General features: G+C 42.0%; 1 protein-coding gene across 1 annotated transcript in view; it reads right to left on the bottom strand.

Annotated features, from left to right (window-relative positions):
- Window positions 1-21890, bottom strand: part of SLC7A10 (solute carrier family 7 member 10) — an 83844-nt gene that overhangs the window by 34536 nt on the left and 27418 nt on the right. The window contains exon 2 of the mRNA XM_077452722.1: window positions 3891-4095. Coding sequence (XP_077308848.1) covers window positions 3891-4095 — 205 coding nt within the window. The remainder of the gene's footprint in view (window positions 1-3890; window positions 4096-21890) is intronic.

A 21890-nucleotide genomic window follows, 5' to 3' on the forward strand; every position in this document is an offset into this window, starting at 1 on the left:
TTGGTGTCAGTGGGAGGAATAGTGCCCCAAGAGTAGGATAAAGGCAGCCTATGGGCCACAGTTTGGACACCCCTGCCTTAAAGGAAGCCTGTCTTGGACTTCTTCAAAGAAAACGGCATGGCAAAATGATCAATAGATTCAAGAATAAAACAGTTGATATGATATGCCAATCTAGACTTTTCCTAATGTCAAGCTTGGTTCAGCCCCTCCTACCTCCTGAGTCCTCCCTATTAGTGGTTATCCACTTGTCTACCAAGGTAAAGTGGTAAATCACGCATACCACTGCAGCTGTGACCTTGATACCTGCTTTAAGAGTCAGTGAAGGACTTTCTGATAAATGTGATCCAGGCAAGAAACAGCTGGCCCGGTAAGAGCAGGAGGAACTCAACTGTTCCTAGATCCCTCCTGTGACTATTGACCCCGGAAGAGATGTGTATTACATCACTTCTGGGGTCACAGCTGTTAATCCTCAGCTGTAGTCAACAATGCAGATATTCAAGCATGATCTGTGCTTGAGTAGCTGCACTGGAGAGCAGCACAGACACTGGGGAGTCTAAAAGGCCCTCCAATGTCTGCATAAAGAGGACCAGTCACCTGCCTATGCTATCACTCAAGGGGGGCTTGATAGCCCCTTGTCATAGCAATAAAGCTAGAGAAAAAAAAAATTAAAAAGTGTAAAAAAAAAAAAAAAAGAACGATATAAAATAAATTATATATATACAGTATATATATATATATATATTTTTTTTTTTTTAAAGCACCCCATCACACCTTATATAAAAAGCACTGCCTATGGAGAATTTCAGGTACCATAGTGTTTTGCAATTCCAAAGACGTTCACAATTTTAATACTTGACATGTTTGGTATCTATTTTGTACTGTAATTGTGTTGCCCCCCCCCCACCCTATCCATTGTAAAGCGCTGCGTAAACTGTTGGCGCTATATAAATCGTGTATAATATAATAATCTACAGTTTTTACTCGGCGAAAACCAACCTTTTATATTTTACCAAAAATTGGGTATAAAATTTTGTTTGTTTGCACTAAAATTCACCATGTTTGATAAATAACTGTGCAAATATTGTGTGGCATAAAAATGGCAACTTCCACTATTTTATGCTACTGAGTCTCTGCTTTCAGGAAATATATACGGTACTTTATTTGGGGGGGTATAGTAATTTCTAGAAAAATAATGCAGATTTTAACATTTAAAAATTAAAAAAAAATTCCCCTGTTGACAAGTGGTTAAAGCTGCTCGTCATATTATGCAGCAACTGGGGGAGGGGGTGGGGTGGCGTCAAGGTCAAATGTTTTTGAAAAAGTTTAAATTTCCACCATCTTTCATTTACTGATCACTATGGAGATCACGTCTGCTTAGGAGTATTTTTTTCCTCTCTAATGATCCCTTCAATAAGGAATATTAGCCAATTCTTCCCGAAATCTTTTCAAGAATCCATTTTATAGCTCCAATGCAAGGGAACTTTCCTTTGAGTTCAGCTTTAAAGAAAATTCCCGAGACCATACCATGAGAAGGGTTATTACTGGTGCAGATGTTAATAACAAAATAACAGAACACAGAAATAAAACAAGAAACATATACAGTATAGGTTACAATGACATGACTTCTACAACACTTATTTTATTTTAGATGGCGTGAAAAAAAAAGGATTAGCGCCCTTGTGAGGTTTTCATAGCTTCCTGTGTCCTATTGGGGAGATTTCCTCTCACTTCCTGTCAGAGGACAGAAATAGATGAGACAGAAAGTGATGAGAAATTGACAATAGAAAAAAATAAAAATGGACAGGCAGTCTGGTAGCTACCAGCATTTGGTTACCAGCATTTATTTTCTTGCACTGCCGGATCTGAACCCCACTATATTATATGAAGTTTGTGTGTTCGGCCTGTTTGTATGGATTTATTGGTTTGCACCCAAACTGGTCCTACAGGAAACGTGTAGAGCAACCTCTCCTCCTCTTAGTGCCCATACAGCCAGGCACACAGCAGTCTTTCGCTGGCTCAAGAATCAGTCTAGAGGTTTCTTTTTGTGGGGAATAATGAACTTGGATAAGGATAGGGAGCATGGGATACCCTAAAACTGAATTTGAACAGAACTTGTACAACTCCAGCTGCACATATACAGCACCTGACGATATTTCACCCCTGCTTGGCTGTACTTGCACCACTTCTGGTTGTACTCTCCCAAGAAAAGTCCCACAGAATCTCCTTACTGCCTGTGATTTGTCCAGACCAGAGACTGAAGTTTCACATGGTCACTGTTGCAGCACAGGATCATCTGATGCCTCCGCCGACATCCACCAGGCTCTTTCCCGTGAGGGGGATGAAGACTCAATTAGCCTCTGAACAACTTAGAATCTCTCCCAGATTTTCCTTCCCGGCTTTCCTCCCATAAGCTTTCTCCTGACACTTTGAATTCCTGGGATGCTCTTTGTTTAGCCCCCCTCCAGCTAGGCCTAGCTGGGACCTCGATGTCTTCAACCAGCTCTCTTCCCTGGCTACTGCCCAGAAGGGTAAGGCCCCTCAACATGGGTCTCTTTCGGGGGGGCTGAACCCTGGAATGCTGCCTAAATCACTATACTGCAGACTCCCCTGCCCCCCAGGCTTTAGACTATTTATGGGTTATTCCCCAACTTCTGGGAACAGCCCCATAGAGATTGGCCAACGTCCAATAAATATTCATGTTATAGTCTCTGTCCTCCCTCCCACTTTGTTCTAGAAATCTCCAGAATACAGGGGGAAGTAGCAGAGCAGCAGCCTGTGAAAACCTGAGCAGCCCTAACCAATCAACCCCTCCCCCCCGCTTCACTGATTACAGCAGAGCCAAACTGAATCTACCTAGCAGCCTACCCTAAACTTACGAGGCTGCCATATGTGCTAGGATTATTAGAGTGCAAGCTCCTCTGGGCTCTGGGTACACAATTGCTTCCATCAGTACAGTAAATCAACGTGTTAATAGAGCGCTGGAGCCAAACCGGGAGGGACAAGACCTTCAATCCAGATTTTAGAGGCAGGTCTCTGGAAATCATGGCATTCTTTTTCCCTTTGTCCTCCAGGGTATCCTCAGCTGAGGTCAGGTGATCCCTGTCTGGGGTATCCTCACCCCAGGACCCCCCTGGTGGGGGTGCCTGAAGTAATCTAAGGAGCATGAGAAGGATGAAGGTGCCAAAGATATAATGCGAGTCTTATAATGCAAGTCCACTAATATTGCACACGACAGAAGGTCACAAAACAAAAAATAAGCCAATTTGTTTTGGTGGGGGGGGGGTCATTGGTTTCCCTTTAAAGATCAGGGCATATGTGATAAACTGGGCAAGAATAAGTACATGATATCTGCTTGACTGAGTGGCCCTGCTGATACACTAGTCCGAGCACAGATATAATGTGTTTTTTCCAGCTCAGCTTACTATAAGCCCTGATGAAGGACCAGAGAACCCTGAAAATGTGTTGGCTATTTTTTTTATGACCTTCTGTTATTCTTCAGTAAAAATTTACTAGACTCATGTTATATCTTTGGCACTCTTATGTTGTCTTATTCTATCAGGACAGTTAAGCCACAGGTGATGTAGGAATGGGAAGGGTGGTGGTTGTGGGGGGGGGGGGGGGGGGAATAGGGCCCCTACCAATCAGAAGTTCCATTTAATGGCAAGAGCCATGGGTAACACATAAGGACATTTTCAGACAGTAAAATTAACAGTTGGCTCCCTGTAGATCAGAGAGTAAGTGTCTAGCCCCTCCAAATGCAGGGCTTGTCTGCATCCACAGCCCATAAGCTAATGCCCATTCTTGGTTCCATAAAAGTGACAAAACAGACCCAGCCCTAGAGGAAGGCAATGCATGTTCAGAACAACAGATACCGATTATCTATTACTTACCCTGTTAACCCACCAAAAATCTCAGTGACATATGAATAATCACCTCCAGATTTAGGAATTGTGACTCCAAGTTCAGCATAGCACATGGAGCCCAGGGCAGAGACCCCGCCCCCGAGGACCCAGATGATTAACGCCAAGCCCACAGACCCGCTGTGTTCTAGGACACCCTTTGGGGAAATGAAGATACCGGAGCCTATAATGTTACCTGCAAGAGGGAGAGACAGACATATAGTTAGAATGCGTTTTAGCAGTTTACAGGAAACATCAAGCCGTTCACATCAGTCCTGGTCCCCTACCCAGTCACGGATTACACGCTACTAACTTTGGGCAGCTGTAATGTCACATCTAGAGCCAAACTGGATGGAAGCCACATGCATTGTCTTAAAGTGCACCTGTGCCTAGAGAATCGACATTAACTTGTTTTATCGTGTAACACATACATATAGTGGGTGGGCCTTAACACCTGCCTGCCACATAGGTGCATCCACGGGGTTCTGCTATTGTGTACTGAGAGTGAGCTCGCTACCCGCTTCCAGCACACTGACCAAGCTGTCACCAACAGCTCGCTGTCACCATTTACAATGGGAAGCATTGGTGGGATGGGCTCCCCATCATGTGACTGCTGTGACAGCCAATCACAGTGGTCGCATTATCAGAAATGCCACCATGCAGCATGGTGTGGTAGCATATGTGTGATGACTGGGCATTAAAGCCTACTTTAAGGGCCCCCAGGAGGCATCAGAAAAGGGTTAAAGTATTTACTTAATCTAAACAAGCAGTAAAAATTATTTTAAAAAAGTAATTCACTAACCTCTCTAGCTGCTTGTACTGTGAAGTAATTCATTCTAAAATCTTCTTAGAGGTCACAACATCTGCTATGTTTTTACTTAACCAGATTGTAATGCAATAGAAAGTGATTTATATATATATTAGGGCTGTTACTGATTAAAATTTTCGTGTTCGATTAATTGATTTTTTAAAATCGATTAATCGGCTAATTTCGATTAATTATAGCGCACATACAGATCCAACTACTTTTAGCTGATCTCCTTGCATTGCAACTCTGCATTAGTCAGTGGAAAATGTGGTATACACTATATACAATCACCCGACACTAGTTTACACAATCCATGACTTAACTTCACAGTTCACACAAATACATTTTAAATTCAAACTGAAGCACTGACATAAGTAATTTTTTTTCCACAGTAGCGTGACAATCCCTCCACCTCCGGTCTAACTAATCACTCTCACCTTATGGCATGGACCCCTGTGCAAACAGGTGGTCATGCAAGCGGGTATCAAAAGGGTTAACATGGACCATAAACTTCTCTCACGTCTCCTTAGATCTCAGCAAGGACGCCAGGTCATGGGTAGAAAGAAAAGATCTAAGTGCTCACCGCTTAATTATAAGATTTCATTTTTGTGTTCAAACACAAACTACTCACATAAAGATGATAAAAACACAGCATGTAAAGCCGCCAATTGTGTTAGTTCCGTAGGGCAGAGGTGGGTGACGTCATGTGTAGCTCCTCCCCCATACGTGTTAGGTTCAATCAGAATTTCAACGTCACCGGACTCCTCCCCAGTGATGTCACTGTGACGTCATGGGCATCAATGTCACTGGATTCCTCCCCCCTTCCCCAAGTGCCTCCGTCTGCTACCGAAGGGAAGGGGAGAGGAATCCAGTGACGTTGATGTCTGTGACGTCACCAGATCTCCGACGGAACTCCCTGAAGACCCGGAAGCCGGCAGAGAGATGAGTACTGATCAAAAGAATTTTGATTCATCAAAAAAATTGAATCGATTAATCGAGGAATTAATTAAAACATACTTAAAGTGCCTCTGTGAACTTTATGTCCAGCAAAAAACTGTGTTTCCTATGCTTCAGTTTGTGAATGAACAGGAAGCCACTCAGCACAGAGCACTTCAAATTCATTCACTGCCCCATTCAACTGAGTCTGCAGAGAACGGCATGTGCGTTTGAGCTTTGGGGTGCACACCCTAATGCAATAGGGTGCTCACAGGTCATGTCAGTATCATATTTCAGAAAAGCTCCACCTTTCACCAATGAAGGAAAATTCTTGAGCTCCAGTCCAGTGATTTGCCTGGGGTCAGAAGATATCATCAGTCTGTTGCAGGCAGGAAGAACCATTTCCTCAGTCTCTCCATCTCCAGTGATCGGACTACAACAGCCTTTCTCAACCCTTTCAACACAGAGGAACCCTTGAAATAGTTCTCCAGTCTCGGAACCCCCTATAAAAATTAGAAATCTACAACTTATGATACATTAGTGTGATGGTCAGTGGTAAGAATGGTCCTTACACTTGTGGTCATTGGGAAGAATTCTTTCCTTACAGATAGCTAAAAATATCAATGGTGTCAGTGGGAACTTATCCGAGAGGCAGAAATGGCTCAATGCTGAAGGAACTCCTAGCACCCTCTGGAGGAACCCTGGTTGAGAATCACTGGACTACAACACTGTAAGCCCTTGTACACACGGTCGGACATTCCGACAACAAACTCCGTCGGATTTTGTCCGAAACTTGTGTTGCATACACACGGTCAGACAAAGTTGTCGGAAAATCCGATTGTTCAGAACATGGTGACGTTATTTAGTTACGACGGGACTATGTTCAGGCTAGTAGCCAATAGCTTTGGTCTAGGAATTTGATCTGAGCATGCGTGGCACTTTGTCCGATCGGAATTCTCTACAAACGATCGGACAAAGTCCCATCGGACCATGTTGTCGGAAAATTTTATAGCCCAGCTCTAAAACTTTGTCGGTCGGATATTCCGACGGAAACAGTCCGATGGAGCCCACACACGGTCCGATTATCCGACAACACGGTCCGATCGGACATTTTCCGTCCGAATGTCCGACTGTGTGTGCAAGGACTAGCAAGGCCACGAGGTTAGAAGCCACAGCCAAGAACTGCACAGGCACTGAGATTTATATGACTCTGTTATCTCCGAGATAGCATCTCAGTAGACGGTGACCCTAGATAATTCCTAAACCACTGATTCTCAACCAGGGTTCCTCCAGAGGTTGCTAGAGGTTCCCTCAGCATTGGGCCATTTCTGCCTCTCGGATAAGTTCCCACCAACACCATTTATCTTTTGAGCTATTTGTAAGGAGGTAATTCTTCCCAATGACCAAAAGTGTAAGGACCATTCTTCCCAATGACCACAAGTGTAAGGACCATTCTTCCCAATGACCACAAGTGTAAGGACCATTCTTCCCAATGATCACAAGTGTAAGGACCATTCTTCCCAATGACCACAAGTGTAAGGACCATTCTTCTCAATGACCACAAGTGTAAGGACCATTCTTCCCAATGACCACAAGTGTAAGGACCATTCTTCCCAATGACCACAAGTGTAAGGACCATTCTTCCCAATGACCACAAGTGTAAGGACCATTCTTCCCAATGACCACAAGTGTAAGGACCATTCTTCTCAATGACCACAAGTGTAAGGACCATTCTTCTCAATGACCACAAGTGTAAGGACCATTCTTCCCACTGACCATCACACTAATGTATCACGAGTTGTAGATTTCATTATTTTATTTTTTTAGCAGGGGTTCCCCGAGACTGGAGAACAATTTCAAGGGTTCCTCTGTGTTGAAAAGGTTGAGAAAGGCTGGCCTAAAAAAAAATGTATTGAGCATATCCAGCCATGGAAGAACATTTCATCCTAAAGCTTAATCATTTCCCTTTGGGATTAATAACGTGTTCTGAATTCTGAAATTCTCGGTGTCTTTCGGCCATGTAGCCCAATGGGGTTCAGCGCTCACGAGGTACACAGAGCGGAAGCGGCCTGCAAACTCAAGTCGGAGGGGGCGCCCCCACCGCGGGCACATTCTGTTGCCTGAACATCGCCCATGCAAATGACTTACACGGGAAAGGCCAGCTCGATACACAGTCACAATGTGAATTTGTCAAAGTGTCTCCGGCGCACACGGAACAAAGGGTGGCTATCTTCGAAGGCAGATGAATTGTGTAATCTGCTCCGAGGTTCCTGGCTGGAAGGAAATCTCATTGGGACACAGCAGAACCTCTTTATTATCCGGCAAAAGACTTTTAGCTCAATGGCACGGGGTCAAGCTAACACCCCTGCCACGTTCAGTGCCTTCTTCTTCCCCCAGGCAACCACCTTGAGAAGCTATGACCCCCCCCCCCCCCCTTCTTCTTTTTTTCAAGCTTTGCTTGCTTGGCATGCAGAAAGGCAGGCAGATTTTCACACTTGTGCTAGTGGAGGAGATTCAGCCAAAAATGAGCAGACCTATCGCACACTAGTTAACCCTTTAAAGATGCAAGCCAGGAAAAAAAGGACAGTATTGCCTTCTATTTACATAGTTACATAAAAGGTGAGGTTGAAAAAAGACACAAGTCCATCAAGTCCAACCTATGTGTGTGATTATATGTCAGTATTACATTGTATATCCCTGTATGTTGCGGTCGTTCAGGTGCTTATCTAATAGTTTCTTGAAACTATCGATGTCCCCACTGAGACCACTGCATGTGGAAGGAAATTCCACATCTTTGCCGCTCTTACAGTAAAGAACCCTCTACGTAGTTCTACGGTTAAACCTCTTTTCTTCTAATTTTAATGAATGGCCACCAGTCTTGTTAAACTCCCTTCCGCGAAAAAGTTTTATCCCTATTGTGGGGTCACCAGTACGGTATTTGCATATTGAAATCATATCCCCTCTAAAGCATTAAAGCATCTCTTCTCCAGAGAGAATAAGTTCAGAGCTCACAACCTTTCCTCATAACTAATATCTTCCAGACCCTTTATTAGCTTTGTTGCCCTTCTTTGTACTCGCTCCATTTCCAGTACATCCTTCCTGAGGACTGGTGTGCAGAACTGGACAGCATACTCCAGGTGCAGCCGGACCAGAGTCTTGTAGAGCGGGAGAATTATCATTTTATCTCTGGAATTAATCCCCTTTTTAATACATGCCAATATTCTGTTTGCTTTGTTAGCAGCAGCTTGGCATTGCATGCCATTGCTGAGCCTATCATCTACCAGGTTCCCAGGTCCTTTTCCATCCTAGATTCCCCCAGAGGTTCAGTGTATAGATTGCATTCATATTTTTGCCACCCAAATGTATTATTCTTCATCAATCTATTTAGAAAGAGGGAGCATAGCCCACTTGTGTCCTTCATTACTATCCTAATAACAACACTTTCTTATGGTAGCCCGAGATCCTGGGAAATCCCCTGCCCCCATACTTATAAATGCGCAGGTCCAAAAGTTCACAGATGCACCTATCTGAAAACACGTGACACAGCAGATATTAGTGCTAGAATGCTATGTTCTTCTGGGTGAACGAAGACCCAAGAGCAATGGGACAATTGGTTTCTTAAAGCAGTGTTCCTCAACCATTGTGCATTGGCACTCCGGGGTGCACTTTTAAGCCCCATACACACTATCAGATTTTCTGCTGATTTTTGTCTTCAGATTTACCAAAACCATATAGTGCAAGGGCCTGCCTGATTTCATACAAATTGAAACTCCTAAGGTTTGACCTCATATTATAAGGTTTTGGTAAATCTGAAGGAAAACATCTTCAGAAAATCTGATAGTGTGTATGGGGCTTAAGTGCCACAAGCATGAGACCTAGTTTGCCCTGGGTCAGGCTCTATGATCTGGGGGGAGAGGGGACTTTGATTTAATGGGGAGACTTTGGTGTGATGGGGAATCTCTTACTCTGTAATGGGGGGGGGACTATGTGATTATCAGGGGCCTCTGATGTATAGGGGGAAATTTGATCTGATGGGGAATTTGACGTGTTGAGGGACCTCTGACATGATAGGGTCTCTGATGTGATGTGGAAACCTCTGATGTGAAGATGGGACCTCTGATATGATAGGAGAACCTCTGAAATGATGAGGAAACCACTTATGTGAAGAAAGAACTTCGGATGTAATGGGAGGACCTCTGATGTGATGAGGGAACCCCTAATGTGAAGATGGGGCCGCTGATGTAATGGGGAACCTCTGATGTGAAGGGGGACCTCTGATGTGAAGGGGGACCTCTGATGTGAAGGGGGACCTCTGATGTAATGGGAGGACCTCTGATGTGAAGGGGGACCTCTGATGTGATGGGAGGACCTCTGATGTGAAGAGGGACCTTCAATGTGATGGGAGGATCTCTGATGTGCTGGGGGACCTCTGATGTGAAGAGGGACCTTCAATGTGATGGTAGGACCTCTGATGTGCGGGGGGACCTCTGATGTGAAGGGGGACCTCTAATGTGATGGGAGGACCTCTGATGTGAAGAGGGACCTTCAATGTGATGGGAAGACCTCTAATGTGCAGGGGGGACCTCTGATGTGAAGGGGGAACCTCTGAAGTGAAGGGGGAACCTCTGAAGTGAAGGGGGACTCCAATGTGATAAGTAGACCTCTGATGTGACGAGGGAACCTCTAATGTGAAGGGCGAACCTCTGATGTGGTGGGGGAACCTCTAATGTGAAGATGGAACTGCTGATGTAATGGGGAACCTCTGATGTGATGGGAGAACCTCTGATGTGACGAGGGAACATCTGATGTGATGGGAGGACCTCTGACATGAAAGGGTGACCTCTGATTTAAAGAGGGGGGACTCTGATGTTAAGTTAATATCGGCAAGGTGGTTGTGTGCATTGTTCCAGACTGGGGTTTCTTATTGACAAGTAACATTTTCTTTTTTTTTTTTTACATTTTAGATTGGGGTGCCTCCAGATTTTGCATACTTTTAAAGGTTGCCACGACTGCAAATAGCTTGGCCTTAAAATGTATCTAAAGCGGAAACTTTTTAAAAACTTTTTTGGATGGGTTAGTAAGGGTTTAGGACCCCAGACAAGCTAATCTTGTAGAAAGTAGAAGAAAGGTGGGAGGAACTGGATCTCTGAAGGTAGTAGGTGTCCTCAGGCAAGTCTTGGGGACCTTTCACACCGAACGCAGTTGAATGCAGTTGGCTGCATTTTGAACTGCACTCCAACTACATAGACAGTCCAAAATCAAGGTGATCCTATGGCCATAGTTCACATCAATGCAGTGCAGTTAAAAAAAGTAGAACATGCTGTATGTTTTTGCAAAAATGCAAGGATCGCTCTACAAATGCACTTTAAATGCCTGAACCGTACCCTCTTAAACCCAAAAACGCAGCGCAAAATGTATGCAAAACGCATTCAAGTGCAGGTCAAGAGTGCTTCAAATTCAAATAAAGATGCAGTCAAAAATGCGGAGTTATGTGCAGTTTCTGGTGTGAATGTGCCCTTAAGCAGCGTAGATGAATGAGCCTCCCTAGGCAGCTCCCAAGGGTTGGTGGATAAATGTAGTTTTTTTGGACAAATGTGGGACTGGGTGTGCAAAGTCACCACTAATTTCACACAGCAGGTTATTGGATTCAATGAATGATTTGCAGTTGATTCCCCAGGAGACCCGCCACTCTACATTCCATTCACTTATTGCTGCAAACATTTTACACCCTTCAAATTTCATCCAAAAAATCCTAAGCCTCACTTAGGTCTTGTCCAGTAAGGATAGGAATGGACAAAATTGAAAGTTTAAATTTTTTGTAATTTCTGCAAAAAATTGGTTAATTCGCCTTTTTTTTTTTTTGTTTTGGATAGAGTGGAGATGGATTAGATCCCCTGTCAGTTTTTATTGCTTTCTGTGCCCCCGTTAAAGCAGAGTTCCAGCTGCAAACATTTTTTTTTTAAAGTCAGCAGCTGCTAATACTGCAGCTGCTGACTTTTAATAAGGACACTTACCCGCCCAGGGAGCCCGCGATGTCGGCCCCTCAAGGCCGATCCGTCCATTGGATCGGGTGCAGGCGCCACCATACCAACTAAAGGAAACCGGCAGTGGAACCTTCGGCCTTCAGGCTTCACTGCCGGTTTCCTAATGTGTGAGTCGCGCAGTGCTTCCTGAATGGCCCCGTCGTCTTCTGGGACAGAGAAGACAGTGGGGGAGAAGAGGACGTGACGCACTGGGACGCAGTGATGCTGGGTCGGAAGTACACAAGGTACTTCATAAAATGTAAGTAAGGAAAAAAAAAAAACGAGATGTGGAGGGGTTGTCATTCCTTTAATATATAGTTGTAAACGTGGGTGGAACTCAGGAGAGGAGATTTACCCTCTCTATTTGTCCTGCTTACTTTTATCATTAAAAGTGAAAGTAAAAAAAACAAAAAACTAATTTTGGGTTGTCTCCAGAAAAGTAATAAAGGGGAAATCTTCTAATGGGGATATTAGTCCCCCAAAGAATTCCCTTAATTTTCAGGTATTTCTTCTCACTTCCTGTTTAGCTGTGAGACAGGAAGTGAAGGTAAATCTCCGCAATGGGTAAAAAAAAAGATGGTGGAAAAAATCTGACAGGGGTTATAACCCTGCCTACCTCTATTCAAAATGGGAAAAAAAAGTTTTGCCTATAGTTTTACTTTAAAGTGTATTTTATTGTTTTTTTTTAAGGGTGCAATGGTCTATAAATGGCTCTTGAGGGATACGCTTCTTTCAATTTTTTAAAGCCTCATTATTTAATTGTTTTTTTTAAAGACAGCACATTAAATAAAAATGGACTGAGCTATCTCTCTCATACAGTAAAACCCCCACAGAAAAATATGCAGGGGACACAGCAGCAGTGAAAACCTGACAAAGGTCCTAACCCTTCCCCACAAATTAAAAATCAGTTTACCAAGTTATCTTTGAGGACAGCAATATGAGAAATAATTAGTTCCTCCTTCTACAAGAAACACAAGCACAACAAGTGAGGAATACAGTAGATCTCCTCTCCGAGACTGGGATTTATAATGCAGATATGCCTTTACCTTCTTTTGCTGATATTTCTGGTGCTGTAGAAACTGTCTAAATGCAAACTCATATTGATTACTCCAAGAGAACAAAAAGTTCTGTTGGTGGCCCAAGAGAACCTACAGACCTACTGCGGATGTTGATCCAGTTTTCCTAGCTCCTGCCAGTCAGGCCAGATTTTTATTTTCAACGACCAGGTTTTTTTAGTTAAAGACCTGGATCTTGAACGGCTAATGCTAAAAAGTAAAAAAAGTTGCTTAGAGTGGGCAATTAATTAAAATAAATATTGTTGTTAGGAAAAATTTGACAAAAGTGTGGAATGTTTTTTCTCCTTGGAGCAAAAAAGAAAAGTCTTTGGACCAGATATGAGCACTTATCGTTCTTTTCTTCTAGATCAGGGGTCTAGAAACATTCTGATCAAAGAGCCAGTTTACTATCCTTCAGACTTTAAAGGGGGGTTGTGGGCAGTGTGCGTAGAAAATTGTCCTGTGTCAATGGGAGTAAAGAATGCCCCATCATTGGTATTAGTGGGAGCAATATAGCCCCTTTGTTAGTATTGGGTGGAGAAATAGTGCCCCATCATTGGTATCTTTGGAAGAAATATTTTTTTTTGTTGGTATGAGGGCAACAAATAGCGCCCCATCATTGGTGTCAGTGGGAAGAATAGGGCCCAATTGTGCCCCCCCAAAAAAAAATCTGAGCACCAGCCACCACGGGGGCCCTGCAGTTGGTGTCAGTGGGAGGAATAGAGTCCCATCATTGGTGTCAGTGGGAAGAATAATTCTAGATTTTTGGGATCAGGAACAGTGTCCTATTGTTGGTATCAGTGACAGGAATTATGCCCCATTGTTGATGTAGCAGGAATAGTGCTCTTTATCAGTGGGATGAATAGTATCTGAAGAGCCTGATAAAGGCAAGCAAAGGGCCCCGGTTTGAAGACCACTGTTCCCAGGGGTGGACTGACAACTCATGGGGCCCCCGGGCAATAGGAGATTATGGGGCCCTCAGGCAATCCGAGATTATGGGGCCACGCAGTATACACACACAGTATACAATCACACAGTATACACAGACATGTTTCTATTGGCTGAGAAGGTACTGGAGAGGTGGGGCAGCTATAATCTCGGGATTTTTAGACCAAAAGGATGTCGGTAAGGGACATTTAAGAGACAGATGTAAAAAAAAACACAGATTTTTACATACTGTCCCTGGTTTTACTGAGGCTGGCAACCCTGATGGGGCCCCCTAGTGACTCGGGGCCCTCGGGCAGTGCCCGAGTGGCCCAATGGTCAGTCTGCCCCTGACTGTTCCTACTCTTGCGCAAGTTTTTTTGTAAAGAGATTTCTCTCAACCAGGGAACGTTCCATGCCAGTTCAGGAAAAGATTGTTCCCCCGGATTTGCCAAAGAACTGAATGGACTCACCAACCGACCCTTATACTATACTAGATTGTTCGGTCAAATGTATGACTTTAAGATGATTTTACTTCTAGTCATTACGATGGCTAAGAGTGTTGAAGATCTACAAGCCTTTTCCATCAAGGAACTCCATCTAATGATTATCCCAGATAGGTTATGCTGAAGCCTAAGTATCTATCCATGGTGGTTACAATGTTTTAAAAAACTCAGGAAACTGTGCTGCCTTTTTTGTGTGAAAACCCAAGAAAGCCTAGAGTAGAAAGCTTCTATTTTTTAGATGTCCAAAGATGCCTCCTTAGATAACTAAATATCATTAGAGATTTTAGAAGATGGAGCTATCTTCTTTTGTTGTTTAAAGCAGACCTTCACCCCAGTGCCAGGACAAGGTCAACCCTCTTCAACAAGCTGTGAAGAAAAGATGATTCTGGTAATCGCTCTTAAAAAATGTTGTATTTATTAACAAGCCACAGTGATCAAATGCAAATATGAAAGATTGACGCGTTTCAGCCTATAAGGCCTTAGTCATAACCCATCGAGCACCCGGGAGCTCTTTTTTCTAAGTGATGTATGGGTAGTAGCGCTGACTTTTTTGTTTATACTCATCCACAAGCTCCCGCCACTCCACCCCTCCTTCCAGCCTGTACTTTTTTTGTTTTACGTTTTTTTAAGCAGAAGTGTCCAGCCCTGCCTCACTACGCACATCATTCGCCTTATGACACGCACACTGCCTGCTGTGCCTTCCCGAGATATGCACTTTACATATCCCAGGAGGCACAGCCTTTCATTCAGTAAAGAAGGGGGGGGGAGGGCAAATGGTGCATCATCGGGAAGACCCACTTAACTTGTTTCATGCCCCTTGGTTGAGCCAAGCTCAGCGGGGCCTGGTGGGTCTTGTGTTCCCTACTACTCGATGACATTAGAAAGAACATAGGACAGAGCCACTGCAGGGCATGAGAAGATCTCAGCGGGACAATACTAGATCAGCTGGATGGGTAAGGATCTGAATTGTGCAGATACCACCTTCAGATAAACGGGTGATGGAAAAAATAAAATGGGGGTGGGGGAAGCGTGTGGATATCTGCTGTAATGGCCCTAAGAAGGGGCTAACAAGATTCTAGAAGCACAATTTGCAGATAGACAAAGCAATTATACAAAATATGTTTTGCATATAAAGAAGGATTGCAAGTACCTCCTTAACTGAGAGCGAATTCTACCAGATCTTTGGCAATATTGTAGGTAGAAATTCCGGAAGCATCAGAAGAACAAATCTGCTAAATCTAGTCATGATACCTTTTTCAAATACTGTAAAGTGGATGTCCTTTCACAACAACGACAGTTGTAAGAGGTGGGGGATCTACAAGCCTTTTTCCCTCAAGGAACCCCATCCGATCATTTTCCTAGATAGAGTTACATACTCCCCAACTTTGAGATGGGAAAGAGGGACACCTGTTAGCAAAAGTATGTAGGCATATGAAAAAACCCTGCTGCGCCCATGTTATATGAAGAGAAAATACACAAAAAATAATTGGTTAAACCCACAAGTGCTTATTTTTACAACTACTATTCCTTGATATTGCCTTTGGAAATATATAAATGCAACAATTTAGAAGTTGGATGAAAGGTTTAACACTATAAAACATGTTTTGATAGATAAATAGTGGATTTTACATACTGTTATATACATTAGACCAAAATGAGGGCCAAATGAGGAGGAAAGAGGGACAGAGAGACTTTGTTCCAAATCAGGGGTAGTCCCTCCAAATCAGGGGTAGTCCCTCCAAACCAGGCACAGTTGGTAGCTATGGGGGCTATACTTAAGCCAGACCACCTTGGGCAGAATCTGCCTAAGATGGTCACAATGTTTTATAGAACTCAGGAAATAGTGCTACTTTCTTTCTGAAATAACCCTAATGCCACGTACACACGAGTGAATTGACCGGCATTTCAGCGGACAATTCGATCGTGTGTGGGCTTCAGCTGACTTTTCCAGCGTAAAGTCCGGCGGACTTAGAAAGTAGTTTTGCACTTCAATCTTTCCGCCGGACTTGGGTTTCAGCAGACAATACGTTCGTCAGTATGCTAGTCCGGCGGACTAAGAATGACGTATGCTCAGAAGCAAGTACGAAAAAAGGAAGCTATTCGCTACTGGCTATTGAACTTCCTTTTTGCACGTCCCGTCGTACGTGCTGGCCAAGTCCGTTCGGTAGAAAGTCCGCCGGACTATCCGCCGGATTGTTTGCCGGACTAAGTACGCCAGACAATTCGCTCGTGTGTACGCGGCATAAGGAGGAGAGCTTCCATCGTTTAGATGTCCAAATGAGCCTCTTTAGATACCTACATATACAAACCAACTTAGATACCTACATATACAAGCCAACATTGTTTAATACCACTTTCAAGAACCCTTTCTAATGATTTTCCCAAATAGGGCTATATTCACACGGAACCCCATATTTCTACCCAAGGTGGTCACAATGTTTTTTAGAACTTATGAAACTTTCTTTCTGCAACAACCGGAAACACCCTAGGGATAAAAGATTCCATTGTTTAGCTGTCCGAAGCACCTCTTTAGATACTTACATTTTGTAAGAGACTTCAGAAGTTTCAGTTATCTTCCTATCTTGTTTGGTGGACCTAAAAAAAGGCTTACAGGCTTCCCAAAGCACAGTTTGCAGATGAATAAAGCAAACTCTATCTTTGTATATAAAGAAGGATTGCAAGTATCTCATTCATTACAAGTGCATTCTTATAGATCTTTGGCAACATGGTGGAAAGCAAAAGCGGGAGGGTAAGTAGAACAAATCTGCAAAGTTCATTTTTGATCTAGTCCAGATAACTTAGATAAAAATAGAGCGGAGGTCCTTTTGTAACAACATTAGTTGTGAGAGTTGGGGAACCACAAGCCTTATCCTTTAAGGAACCCCATCTGATGAGTTTCCCAGATTGGGCTATACTCAAGGGAAACCCCATATCTCTACCTTAGATGGTCACAACGGTAAATAAAAGAAGGATCACAAGTACCTCCTTCATTAAAAGTGCGTTCTAACAGGTTCTTTGCTACATTGTGGTAAGCAAAAATGGGGGGGGGGTCAGTGAAACAAATATGCAAAGTGGCTTTTTCATCTAGTTAGGATTCCTTTGTCAAATGCAATAGAGTGGAGATCCTTTCTCAACAAGGTGAGTTGTAAGAGTTGGGGATCTACCAACCTTATCCTTTAAGAAACCCCATCTGAAGATTTTCCCAGATAGGTATACAGCGCAGACTCCATGTAGTTCCCCAAGATGGTCACAATATTTTAAAGAACTCAGAAAACTGAATTGTGAGGTTGTTTCTCCCATAAGACCTAGCGTTTGGCAGAAAAGTTTCACCAGCCGTAGTCGCACCCTGGGGTAGGCTTTTTTATTACTTCCCTCCCCTCTAATTTTGCTGTCCTGGAAGATGATTGGGGAAATCCCCAGTTAGTTTTACTGATAATGGTACTTCTAGGAATCTTCCCCAGAGGGACTCTAGGGGCTTTTCACTTGCTCCACTTATGTTTCCTGTAGAGGGAGGGACTTATAATCTATTATGTTGCTGTCCTGAAAGATTCCAAGAATCTAGTTAACTATTACCAATAAGGTTAACTGGGGATTTTGGCTAGAGGTGAGCTTTAAATCTCTAGTCTTGTAAAACTTGCCCTGCATTCTCCAGTCACCCCTCTGAAGGCCCACCACTCCACCTCAGCAGTTTTTGGGATTAAATCAGTATTGGTGATATAAGCTTTGTCCTGACTCCTCAGATGACCTGGTGCGTGTATTATAGAACACCATCGTGTCCGAGTCTGACTTTTGCATGTAACAACTTGAACACACATTGTGCACCGTAAGTCTGACATTCCTAAAGGGCTTTTCCTGGGCTTAGGAGGCCTAAGCGGATTACGCAACATACTACTTGTAACAGCGCTCTAAATGAAGTCCGATAGCACTCACCTTCAACTTATAGTAAATGTTGACGGTGCTCCTGCCAATCCCTTCCCAGAGAGAGAGACCGGACCGTGGTTAAAGGAGCAGCACATGCCAACCGATAAAATTTCTTTTGGTGGTCTTTGGAGAAATTGAGTAACAATCTCCAGTGCTCTGTGGAATCATTATCAAAGTCAGAAACATTTGTTGCAAGAACTAGAGAACGCGCTACATATCCACTAGATGAAAGTACAGACGTTATAAGTTGGGTGCAGAAACAGTTCATGGAAAGCCAATACAATTTTAATGGAAACAATAAATGGAAAGAGATAGATAGACAGATAGATAGCTGTTGTCTATCTATCTATCTATCTATCTATCTATCTATCTATCTATCTATCTATCTATCTATCTATCTTGTTGGTCACCAATCTCACCCAGTCCTTCCAACTAGGAACTTGGGGTTTCTTCCTATACACCGGTATTAGGCACCTCGCTGCATTGAGGAGGTGAGGCAGAACAAACTTCCTATTATGGCTAAGAGGGATGGAAGGAACATGTAACAAAAAGTGAATCGGCAAATCGGGGACATCAATATCTAAAATGCGTTTCATTTGGCCTTTAATGTCAATCCAGAAGGGACGTAACTTGGTGCACTCCAACCAGATATGTAGGAAAGTGCTGCCTTAGCCACAGCCCTCCAGCAGGCGCTAGACCAAAAGGACTGAGGGTGGATGGAGCACAAAGTCTGCCCTTTAAATTGTGCACATTTCCTCCCACACTCCAAAGACATGCTGGTAGGTCAATTGGATGGCTCCTGTCTAAATTGGCCCTAGTGTATGTATGAATGTGAGTTAGGGACCTTAGATTATAAGCTCCTTGAGGGTAGGGACTGATGTGAATGTACAATGTAAATTGATGGCGCTATATAAGTACCTGTAATAAATATTAAATAAAATGGGGAATTTGCCTATAACGCCAGGTGTCCATGGGGAAACAGCCATATTGCTCCATCATTGCATCCAAGGAAAGGAGGCCCTCTTCTTGGAAAAAAAACCTGCTGCATCTCACCTCCCCATCCACCACCCATGTCCTGAAAAAAGTGAGGAGTTCTTCCGGCGTGACCCAGGAGGAACCCAAAAGAGGCGCAAGTGGGGATGTTGGGGCTGATAATTGTTCTTGCACATTCAGGACATTCCATTAAGCGTAAGGCATGGGCCATAGCAGTGAACACGAGACCCGCTAGGCCCCGCTGAGCTCGGCTCAACCAAGGGGCATGAAACAAGTTAAGTCCAGCCAAAAACATCTCCAAAGGTACCCAAAGCTTTGTTTTCATGTGATGATGCCAGTCTAAGATTCTTTAGAGAGCTATAGCCTGGTAATAATGATGGATGTCAGGGATCCCATACCACCAGGCCATTTGGGCCTTTTCAAAATGGAGAAGGCTAAATTAGGTCTTTTATTGCTCCAGACAAAACGTATGAAAAGACTGTGAAGGCTCCGAAAATATACCCGGGGAGGGAAATGGGTATCATTAATAAAACAAAACCCTTGGCAAAATATTCATTTTTAGGATGTTTGGTCCCGGGTTGGTAAGGTCAGTGCGAACATTAGTGAGCAGGGGGGCATAATAAGCTGTATAAAGTTGTGCCCAATTGCTAGTGACTGTGAGGCGGATACCCAGGTATTTCAAAGGGCTCTGGCACCAAGTGAAGGAAAAGGAGCTTTGCAACTGTGTGCGCATAGCACAAGGATTGGTAGTATCTCAGATTTGCTATAATTGATTTTAAATGGGAGAGGCTATTAAATGCTTGTAATTCAGCCATTATTTTTGGTATTCTTTTTGACTTATAAAGATTATAGAGATATTTTTCAACATCGGCTTCTGTTTAGAAAACTTTGAATACATTTGAGTTGATTTACTAAAGGGGCCAGTAAACTGCACACCTTGCAATCCAGTTGCTCCAGAGTTTAGTAAATGAGGTAAAGCTTCACTTTCAAAGAATACCCAATCACATGCAAGAAACATTAAAAAAAATGCATTTTGACTTGAAATTGATTGGATGATGGAAGTCCTGCTGACTTCCATCATCCAATCAATTTCAAGTCAAAATGCATTTTTTTTAAAGCTTCCCTTTATTTAGGCTGCATTCATTCTGAATCTGCGTTTTTCGGTGTTCTGCGTTTTTATTCGCCACTTGCGTGTTTTTATACTTTGAGCTTTAGTTTTTTTTTTATTAGCCAATAGAGAAAACTATCATCTATTGCATCATTGGTTGCTAGGTATTTTTTTATTTTTATTTTTTATTTTCCAATAGCTTTTATTTCTTTTTTTATTATTATTATTCATATACTGTTTTTGTTTTTCCATTTGGGTAAGGGGTTAGAGTTAAAGTTAGTTTAGGGTTAGGATTAGGAGTTGGGGTTAGGGTTATTTATTTATTTAGTGTGTTGACACTACTACTACTACTGCTATTACTAATAAATGAATAAACACATGTGAAATAAATAAATAAATACACATATAAATACAAATAATCATAAATAAATAATACATTCAATAAATGATTACTAAGTAATAACAAATAAATGATTAACTCCAACCCTAAAAAAATAATAATAAAAAAATAATAATGAATAACTAAACTAAACTCTAACACAAAATAAATAAATAATAGTAATTTATTTATTTTTGCTTGGGTTTGGGTGTTAATTTACTATTATTTTATTATTACTATTATTGATATTATTATTAATAAAATAATACTAATCTATCTATCTATCTATCTATCTATCTATCTATCTATCTATCTATCTATCTATCTATCTATCTATCCATCTATCTATCTAGATCTCTCTCTCTCTCTCTCCCTATATAGAGAGAGATAGATATATACACACACATCTCTCTCTATTATATATATATATATATATATATATATATATGTATATATATATATATATATATATATATATATATATATATATATATTTTTTTTACTTAAATAATAAATAAATAATTAACCCCTAATCCTTCAAAAAATAAAATAAAATAATAATGAATAACTAAATGCCCTAACACAAAATAAAATACTAATAATAATAATAATTATATCATTTATTAATTTGCTGGGTTTGAGTATTAATTACATGTTATTATTATTAATAATAATAATAATAATAATAATAATAATAACAACAATAATAATAATAATAATAATAATTTTAAAATGTTTTAAGCTTAGGAGTTATTATTTATGTATTATTACATATTATTCATTTATTTTATTTATTTATCTTTTTTTTTTTAGCTATTTGTATATTTATTTTATATTTACTTAATCATATATTATTACAATTTTATTTTTGTCATTTTTTAATTTGAGCAGAAAATCACGCAAAAACACACGACAAAACACGCGACTACGCACAAAAACGTGCAAATGGCGCTTTTCCATTAATTTCTATGGGCATAAAAATGCACCAAAAATGCCCAAATCTGCCTGATTTGAGCTACAAAGAAAGCTCCAGAACTTCTATGAGCTTCAGGTGACTTGGAGTAGAGATGTGAATCATCTCCATAGAGAATAATAGATTTTTTCTCCTCCAGCCTTTTGGAGCTTCGAGCTTCAAGCTACAAAACGTTGAGGTGTTAATGGGAACCTTACTAAGCTCTGTAGCAACTGCACTTGCAAAGTGCACAGTCTATTTGCCTTTAATAAATCAGCCCCATAGTCTGGTGGGGGTATAAGTCACAAAGGTAAGCTCAGACGGCCGCTGCACTTTGCTAACCCAGAGGCTGAATGCTAGTTCCAGGGAGCCAGTAAGCCCATTTG

Source organism: Lithobates pipiens, unplaced genomic scaffold, assembly GCF_037356315.1.
Source record: "Lithobates pipiens isolate NorthernLeopardFrog02 unplaced genomic scaffold, aLitPip1_a1.2 Scaffold_10, whole genome shotgun sequence".
Lineage (NCBI taxonomy): Eukaryota > Metazoa > Chordata > Amphibia > Anura > Ranidae > Lithobates > Lithobates pipiens.